General features: G+C 49.9%; 1 protein-coding gene across 1 annotated transcript; it reads left to right on the forward strand.

Moving 5' to 3' along the window:
- Nucleotides 1–8,733: 8,733 nt before the first annotated feature.
- LOC311198956 (olfactory receptor 14A16-like) lies at nucleotides 8,734–9,660 on the forward strand (the record flags this gene model as incomplete). Its single annotated transcript, XM_084272998.1, has 1 exon — nucleotides 8,734–9,660. One exon carries the CDS (start codon nucleotides 8,734–8,736, stop codon nucleotides 9,658–9,660), a length of 927 nt encoding a protein of 308 aa, XP_084129124.1.
- Nucleotides 9,661–9,915: the final 255 nt, after the last annotated feature.

Consider the following 9,915-nt stretch of genomic DNA (forward strand, 5'->3'; position numbering starts at 1 on the left):
CCGCAACCTCAGGGGCCCGTAGGCCCTGTGCTTGTGCCTGAGGGGTAAGCATTGCTGGATCTGTACCCATTAGCCGCTGCAGGCTAGAGCCACGCAGAGCATGATCGTCCCCAACTGCTTGGGCCAGTAGCCTTGCACAGTTCTCCTCCCATTCTTGTTTAAAAACGATCATTCCTGCCCCATCAAAAATCAGTCTACAAGTTTGCTTTATATCAAAGGGAAGTAGGACATCTCCTCCAAAAACCCCATCTATGAGAGTGGAGACCATGGCCGAATTAAGCCCCTTATCCGCAATTGCTGTAACGATCGCTTGTATATCCTTAGGGTTTATTGGCGAGTGAGCCCTCTGTCTCCCAGGCATCACCCGGACCAGGAACGCTAACGCGGCTGATGGGGTCCAATCGGCACACGCAATTTGTATTTTTTTCCAATCCATAAGAGGAATATTTTCCTCTAATAATTCTTTTTTATTTTGGATGCGAATATTTTGGCATATGATTTTGTCTATTCTCATTTCCTCCTCTGAGTCACAATCGGTTGCAAGCTGCTCACCCTGACTAGTGTCTGAGTCGGATCCGGAACTCGACTGACTGGCCATTTCCGGTGATACCCTTCTTTTTCTCAGGCTCCGACCCCGCCCACCATCTTTGTGGGTGGATCCTTGTTCCCTCCCCCTTGACCCACCCCTTTTCTTGAGTGGGTTCTGATTGGCTCTCCGCCTGTCGCTCTTGTTCTTGTCCCTTCCTTCTCTACCTCTACCCACCCTTCTCTTCCCCTTCCTTTTCACGTGATCCAGGCAGCTCTGGAATTTCCTCCATTTTCTCGCCAAAAGTATGCCTTCCCCGCCCTTCTCCACTGTCAGCGCCACCTTAGAGCATATAGGGAGGTGGCTCTGAGCAGACTTGATGAGATTCTGATATCTTAGTGGCAGCCCTGGCCTCCTCGGCTAGCCCACCCCAGAAAGATTTCGCTCGCTCCTCCCCCCGCTGTAAGAGTTTTAGCTTGCTCCTTCCCCGCCGCAAAAGTTTCAGCTTGCTCCTGACTCTCCGTGAGTGGATCGGGCTTCGGGGATGGAGGCGGCGTATCGCCCTCTCGATCTTTGGGCTCGGCAGGCTTATCACAGTCGGGGGGCTGCAAAGTTTGTGTGGCCGCCCCGATTCCCAATTTTGTGGTGACCAACAAACATTCTTTCACCGCCCTCCAAGTGTCCTGCTCTTGTATCACTTTCCGGAGGGCCTGCACGACCCTCCCCCACGATTTCAGATTTTTCCCACTGCCGGAGGACATAGTTTCCTCAGCTAAAACTTTAGTACATTTATCCCACACCTCAGGATGGAGAGTATCAACCGGCTGGTTGATGACCCTGATTTTTACTAATCTCTCAAAGGTGAGAGTAAAATCTTTAGATTTACACTCAATACCCCACTACGTACACAATCCCAATACGACCTTCACAAGGGCTTCCATCCTCCTGGCGGGTCCCAGTGCGTCCCCTCCGGGGAGCAGATCCTCCTGCCCGGCCACTGTTCACCTGATGCAGGCAAGTTTCCCAGGTTTCGGGACCAATTGTTGCCTTTGTTAAGGCATGGCAACCTGGTTCAGGAACGGCAACGGTGCCACACCCTGGCAGCATGGTCCATCAGCTCACAGACACCAATGTGGTGGACGGCAAATGGCATTTATTAGAGAGGGGCACGGGGCTTTATACCCCAATGATAGGATGTCACTTCCGTCCGCTTACCTCACCGCCTACCTACTATTGGTTACTTGAGGAGAGGGGAGGGTCCTACCTTTCCGTACAGCCCGAAATCTTGCGACAGCAAAGCCCTATCTACCGACAGGTAAGGTCATTGTGAGGTAAAGAGATTGTGAGGTAAAGGGATTCTGAGGTAAGGATATTGTGAGCTAAAAGAATTGTGAGATAAGGAAATTGTGAGGTAAGAAGATTGTAAAATAACGGGATTGTGTGTTAAGGGGATTGTGAGGTAAAGGGATTGTGAGTTAAGGACATTGTGAGGGAAGGATATTGTGAGGTAAAGGGATTGTGACGTAATGGGATTGTGATGTAAGGAGATTGTCATGTAAAGGGATTATGAGGTAAGGGGATTGTGAGGTATGATCATTGTGAGTTAAGGGGATTGCGAGGTAAAGGGATTGTTAGGTAAGGTGATTGTGAGTTGAAGGGATTGTGAGGTAAAGAGTTTCTGAGTTGAGGGGATGGTGAGGTAAAGGTGATTGTGAGTTAAGGGGATGATGAAGTCACAGAATTGATTGACAGATTGTGAGGTAAGAGGATTGTGAGGTAAGGGGATTGTGAGGCAAGGGATTTGTGATGTAAAGGGATTGTGAGACAAAGGGATTGTGAGTTAAATGGATGACGAGTCAAAGGGATGGTGCGGTACAGGGATTGTGAGGTAAAGGGATTGTGAGGTAAAGGGATTGTAAAATAAATTGATTGTGAGGTAAATGGACTGTGAGGTAAAGGGGATTATGAGGTAAGGGGATGGTGAGGAAATGGGACAGTGAGGCAAGGGGATTTTGAGATAAATGGTTTCTGAGTAATAGGGATTGTGAGGTAGAGGGGATTGTGAGGTAAATGGACTGTGAGGTAAAGGGATTGTGAGGTAAGGGGATTGTGAGGAAATGGGATTGTGTGGTAAAGGGATTGTGAGTTAAAGGGATTGTGAGTTAAAGGGATTGTTAAGTAAAGGAATTATGAGGTAAAGGGATTTTGAGGTCAAGGGGATTCTGAGGTAAAGTGATTGTGAGTTAAAGGGATTGTGATGTAAGGGGATTGTGAGGTAAGGGGATTGTGTGGTAGGGAATTGTGAGGTAAAGGGATTGTGAGGTAAAGGGATTGTAAAATAAGGGGATTGTGAGGTAAATGGACTGTGAGGTAAAGGGGAATGTGAGGTAAGGGGATGGTGAGGAAATGGGACTGTGAGGCAAGGGGATTTTGAGATAAAGGGTTTCTGAGTAATAGGGATTGTAAGGTATGGAGATTGTGAGGTAAAGGGATTGTGAGGTAAAGGGATTGTGAGGTAAGGGGATTGTGAGGTAAAGGGATTGTGAGGTAAAGGGATTATGAGGTAAGGTGATTGTGAGTTAAAGGGATTATGAGGTAAGGGGATTGTGAGGTAAAAGGATTGTGAGTTAAGTGGATTTTGAAGTGAGGGGATTGTGTGGTAAATGTTTTATGAGCTAAGGGGTTTGTGAGGTAAGGGGATTGTGAGGTAAGGGGATTGTGAGGCAAGGGGATTGTGAGGCAAAGGGATTGTGAGGTAAGGGGACTGAGGTAAGGAGACTCTGAGGTGAGGGGATTGAGAGGTAAGGCGATTGTGAATTAAGGGGATTGTGAGGTACAGAGATTGTGAGGTAAGGAGATTGTGTGGTAAAGGTATTGTGATGTAAGGCGATTGTGAGGTAAAGAGATTGTGAGGTAAAGGGTTTCTGAGGTAAAGGGATTGTGAGGTAAGGGAATTGTGAGGTAAAGGGATTATGTGGTAAGGGGATTGTGAGGTAAAAGGATTGTGAGGTAAGAGGATTTTGAAGTAAGGGGATTGTAAATTAAAGGTATTTTGAGCTAACGGTTTGTGCGGTAAGGGGATTGTGAGTTAAGGGGATTGTGAGGCAAGGGGATTGTGAGGTAAGGAGATCGCGTTGTAAGGGGATTGTGAGGTAAAGGATTTCTGAGGTAATGGGAATGTGTGGTAAGGGGATTGTGAGTTAAGGGGATTGGAAGGCAAAATTATTGTCAGGTAAATGGACTGTGAGGTAAAAGTATTGTGAGTTAAGGGGATTGTGAGGTAAGGGGATTATGAGGTAAGGTGATTTTGAGGTAAAGGGATTATGAGGTAAGGGGATTGTGAGGTAAAAGGATTGTGAGGTAAAGGGTTTTTGAGTTAAAGGTATTGTGAGGTAAGAGGATTGTGAGGTGTGGCATGCAGTTTGGGAAACAGAGCCTCAAGCACTGCCAGGTTAACAGATAACGGGATGGAGCCTTTAGGCCATGAACCTCGGGGAAACTAAACAAGGTGGCAGCATCGTTGCCGGCCCCCTGCTGGGACAGGCTCCAGGAAAGAGTGTCCTCTATTTTTAAGGTATATCTGCTGTCTGAGGAGGTTTTTGAAGTTCTATTAGCATGATAAGATAGATATGGGGCTGTGACAGCAAATGGTTGACCAATCAGATGTAGCACCCGAACACCGCATGTTTGAAAGAAAGCAGCTGTCTGCAGAGCATATAAGAAGGAATGGTTCTTTGCAATAAATCGACTCTTGCTTGCATCAAGCTGTGTCCCATCTCTCTCCGTCGCGGCAGATTTGTTTTGGATTTTAGTAGATGTGGTTTTGCCCCAGCTGAGAGCCGAGCACCACACAGTCGCTTGTTCTTTAAAAGGGAGTGGGGGGGGGGGGGGGGGGGGGAGGGGGAAGGGAAAGGGAAAAAAACCCCAAAACCAAGGAAACAAAACCCCACGTCTTGGGGTAAGGATAGTTTACTAGAATAGCAGAAAGAGATGTAACAATAGTAACAGGACTTTGTAGCAAAATCTTTGAAACTGGTGACACACAATGCAGTTTCTCACCAAACCCGCAACTCAGACTGTGCAGCCCAGAGCCGTCCCAAAAACTGGACCATCCCCAAAACTGCACGTCCTGGAGCTGCCTTGTCCGACCAGCCCCTGCTTTTATGCTGAGCATGACAGAATGGGTATGGAATGCCCTCTTTGGCCAGTTCGGGTCACCTGTCCTGGCTGCGTCCCCTCCTTTCTCATTAGTAGGGAAATATGAATAAATGAAAAGTCCTTGATTGCTTGGCAACAACTGGACACATCAGGGTGCTCTCTCTGGAGCAGGCTGTGGAGAGTGGAGGTTGTTGTGAGGTCACTGATTCTGGAACAGTTGACAGGACAAGAGAAGGCAGATGGTCTGTGTTGAGATGTCAGTGGTTCTCAAGTAGCTGATAGCTCAGACAAAGCCCAAAACTTGTGTAGAGAGTATCATTACTCCCTGAATAGTTGATAGGCAGAGAAAAGACCAATAGGCTGTGTGGGTTCTGAGGAAATATCTCTAGCCTGAGTCTAGGACCAGGCTTATGGGAAGAATAGGTCCTTCTGAGGCTACTGGTAGCTGGACGTATGATTGGCCAGGAACTGACAGATATCTTATGAATGTCCTTGTGATGTCAGTGGTGCCAAAATACCTGACAAGCCAGGGATAGGGACATGTCAGTGGTAGATGCTGTGAGATCACCTTTGCCTGAGTGGTGGACAGGGCAGGAGTGTGCACCTTACTTGTGCACGACGTTATGGTTTCATTGGTGCTGGATTAGCTTTGATGCTGAGAGAAGGGATGTGGCTTTTGTGGGTGTGGTGGTTTAGCCCTGGCTGGAGGCCAGACACCCACCAAAGTTGGTCCCCTTTTTATTTGGACAGGGGAGAAAATAGATATCAAGAGGCTTAGGAGCCAAGATAAGGACAGGGAGAGATCATCCTGTAATGAACGACATGGGCAAAACAGACTCAACAGAGGGAAGGACAGAAAACTCTCTAGTTTCTTACACTGCACACCCAGTGACACCAGAGTTGGATAATGAGAAGCGTGACCAGATCTTAAAACAACGGGACCAGATCTTAAAGCACCTTCCCCCCACCCCTCCCTTCTTGCAGACTTCAGTGTAGTCAGGATTTTGCTCCCTTCTTCCCCTACATTGTGGCACGGGAAGGGCAGGGACTGGGAGATGGGGGTTTGGTCTGTCCCTTGCAAGTTGGTTTCCTTCTTGGCCGGGGCAGGGGAGTCATTCATTCCTCACACCCTCCCCCTGCTGCACCGTGGGGTCCCACCCAGGGCAGACAGTCCTCCACGAGCTTCTCCAAGGTGAGTCCTTTCCCACAGGGCTTTAGCTCTTCCCCAGCTGCCCCACCGTGGGTCACTGCTATGGGTGCAGTCATCAGTCACAGTGTCTCTCAGTCCCAGTCCTCCATGGGGCCACCAGCCTCCCCCCAGCAAAACTGGTCTGGCACAAATCTCTCCCTTGCTCATCTCTGTGTCTCTGTCTCTCTCCACGGGCTGCCAGTGCTGGCAGGGGCTGGCTCCAACACAGGTCACAGCATCTCCTGTATGTCTCCCCCTGCTCCATCCAGCGTGGGGCCTCTCCACAGGCTGCAGGTGAGGTCTGGGCCTTTTCCATGGGCTGCAGTGGGACACCCGCTCCACCATGGGTTTCTCCCCAGGCTGCAGGGGCATCTTTCACTCTGGCACATTGGGGGCATCCTCCCTCCTCTTCATGGCCTTGATGTCTGCACAGCTCGTTGCATCTTCTCACTCCCTTCTCTGGTGGAAAAAGGCAGCTGCTTGCGTTTATGTTTTCCTAAATGTGATTCCCAGAGGCGCTGTGACCATCACTGATGGGCTTGGCCTTGGTCAGCAGTGACTCTGCCCTTGGATCAACCAATGTTTGCTCTGCAAGGCCTGCAGAGAACTTCTAGCTGCTTCTTGCAGGAGCCATCTCTGCAGCCCTCATCTTCTCAGAGCACCCAGATACGCCAGACTGCAACAATAACTGACTTTTCTATGTATCTGAATAACAATGTTCTGGGAGAGAATCTCCTCTGAAAGCTGACCCCCTTCATACGCTGCTTGGCCGTAGCAGGCAGCTGAGGAGAGAGATTTCACGGTTATTAAACTGTGTCAAGTTGAACTGCTGTTTGTTGTCAGAGAAATCTGTCCATGCCTGTGAGCACAGATGATGCCAAGAAAAGTGTTGGGAGTCTCAGGAGGCCAGTGAGGGAACTGCTGGGCTTGGGAAGAGCAAGGTTGTCCACGCAGGGCTGGATCTCAAAAGACTGCTTTTCCTGCCTGTCCAGATCTCCTTAGGAGACCGATATCCATCACAGAATGCTACTGTCACTTCTTCTATCAACTGAGCCATGGCAGACAATACCCATGACTGAAAAAAGGTCTTCCATGGGAAATTCCTTTGAAACGTAAGGACCCAAATAAATCCAAGTAGCTGTAGGAGTTTTGAGCTCTTTAATGAAAATGAGTTGAAGATCCATGCTTGTAAAGGCTTTCTGGATGTTAATGAGCCCCATGGTACCTTTTCTTGTGAATCCCCAAACCTCAGATACCAAGATGAGAGTGAAGAAAACTCTCAAGAAGTCCAAGTCAGGAGTAATGCCCAAAGTACCTTGAAGCACTAACAGGCCCCACTGGGAGCCATTACTGACAAAGCCTCCCGAGGGGCTCGTTAGAGCAGACAACTGGAGGCCATGACGTCAAACACAGGCAAAGTGCAGGCAGCTCTGATGCTGAGGACACCCTGGCTTGGTCTGATGAAGCAGAAATGACAAGTGCTGACCCCCAGCCCCTGGGCAGGGACATCCTGAGATTGTCAGAGATGAGATCATAGAACGATCCCCATGAGATCTGAGGCACCAGGAGGGAGCCTAGAAGAACTGGTCTTCTCCTGCTGAGCTTGCCCAGGCTCCTGCGATGGGGGGAGCTCATGGCAACCCAGCAGTGCTGCAGAGAGACAGCTCTGCCCAGGAGCAGCTCTTCTGCCAAGTGCACAGGGCTGGGGACACTGCCTGTAGGCACCGAGGGGAGACCTGTGAGGCTGAGAGAGCTGACAGATGCTGAGAGCTCACTGGAGGAGAAATTTCCACAGCATTTCCCTGGTGCAAGGCAATGCAGGTTCTGTTCCTGGAGAGATCTCTTAAGGCTGGGACATGGGACAGTGTGTGGGGTCTGTCAGGAGGACAGGTTCTCTCTAGGACCAGGAAGTGCTGCCTGGAAAGGATGCCCTTCTGCCCCATCAGAGGGACAGGGCAGGACAGCTGTCTTCTCCTGGGAATGGCTGCATTTGCACTGTGGAAAGAAGTGGTGGATGTAAAGTCTGACACATGGAAATATGGTGCAGAGTCCTTGTCCCAGAGAGAAGAAACCTCCGGGTGCCTGTCCTTCTAGCCTTCTGTGGAATGTTTCTCGCTGTTTCCCCTCTTGTTCTTGTTGCCTTTCTCCCACTGTTTCCTGGGCCTCTGGGCAAATCCATTGGTGGGGCTGGCACTGAGCTGACCCTCACTTCAGAACCCCCATCTGTAGGTCTGAGGAATTCCAGGGGGCTCCTGCTGGGCTGCAGCTGCCTCCCACAATGGCACCACTCTCCCAGGGACTCTTGTGTCCCAGAGAGGAGCCCCATGCAGGAGACATCTCGGCACAGAGGCCGTGGCAATGACACTCATCACCTGTGTGTAGGCTGCTGCACTGAGCCCTGTGTGTCCCTGGCTGGGAGCGGGGAGCTGAGATCCTCCTTGGGTGGGATGAGACTGCAGGAGGGCTTTGGAGCTCTGCCCTGCAAGACTGGATTCCTCAGCTCTCAGTCAGGAGAAAACCACAGCTCCAAAGCTCTGCTCTTCCCTTCGTGAAACAGGAGTGACAGTGCTGAAAAGCTCATTGCTATCCACAGGGGATTTAGTCTGAGATCACAACATCCTTCTATTCACTTACTGCTGCAAGGCAGGACTGAGTTCTCAAGACCCCACAGCTGACCCTCCTCCCAGCAGTGGCACACTCAAGCCAGCACAAAGCAGACCTCCCAAAAGGGGCCAGCCAAATATCCTCCTGAATACAGGGAGTTAATGTGAATTGGAAACTCTTTCACTCAAAGAATCGCTCCCTAACTTCTCACTACCTTTTTCCTCCTTGGACAGGTATCCACAACTGACAGCAGCAGATGTCCAACAGCAACAGCTCCATCATCCACTTCCTCCTCCTGCCCTTTGCAGACACACGGGAGCTGCAGCTCCTGCACTTCTGCCTCTTCCTGGGCATCTACCTGGCTGCTCTCCTGGGCAATGGCCTCATCATCATCACCATAGCCTGTGACCACCACCTCCACACCCCCATGTACTTCTTCCTCCTCAACCTCGCCGTACTTGACCTTGGCTGCATCACTACAACTGTTCCCAAATCCATGGCCAATTCCTTGTGGGACACCAGGGTCATTTCCTACACAGGATGTGTGGCCCAACTCTTTTTCTTTTTAATTTTGCTCTTCACAGAGTACTATATTCTCACCGTCATGGCCTATGACCGCTACGTTGCCATCTGCCACCCCCTGCACTACGGGACCCTCCTGGGCAGCAGAGCTTGTGTCCACATGGCAGCAGCTGCCTGGGCCAGTGGGTTTCTCAGTGCTGTGCTGCACACAGCCAATACATTTTCACTGCCCCTCTGCAAGGGCAATGCTGTTGACCAGTTCTTCTGTGAAATCCCCCAGATCCTCAAGCTCTCCTGCTCAGGTGCCTACCTCAGGGAAACTGGAGTCCTTGTGGTCAGTGTCTGTTTAGGTTTTGGGTGTTTTGTGTTCATTGTGGTGTCCTATGTGCAGATCTTCAGGGCTGTGCTGAGGATCCCCTCACAGCAGGGACGGCACAAAGCCTTTTCCACCTGCCTCCCTCACCTGGCTGTGGTCTCCCTGTTTATTATCACTGGTGTGTTTGACCACCTGAAGCCCCCCTCCATGTCCTCCCTTATTGTGGACCTGATACTGGCATTTCTTTACTCGGTGGTTCCACCAGCAGTGAACCCCCTCATCTACAGCATGCGGAACCAGGAGCTCAAGGATGCCATGTGGAAATTGATGACTGGGTGTTTCTAAGCAGTAATAAACTGCTCATCATCTTCTGCATACCGCTGGCCATGTAACTCACGTGAGGACCAGTCTGTATTTATTAGTTTTGTTTTCCTTCTATGTTGTCTAAGCTGTAATAAGATGTTTCACGTTCATCCCATTTCTAGTGCTGTATGTAGCTGACTTTTTTTCCCCAGACACTGTGAATCGACGAGCTGTGCTTCTTTTGCATCATGTTTCCTTTGAAAGGTGCACATTTTTTGCCTTATTTATTTTTCTCCT

The sequence above is a fragment of the Gallinula chloropus genome (assembly GCF_964237585.1).
Source record: "Gallinula chloropus genome assembly, chromosome: 19".
Classification (NCBI taxonomy): domain Eukaryota; kingdom Metazoa; phylum Chordata; class Aves; order Gruiformes; family Rallidae; genus Gallinula; species Gallinula chloropus.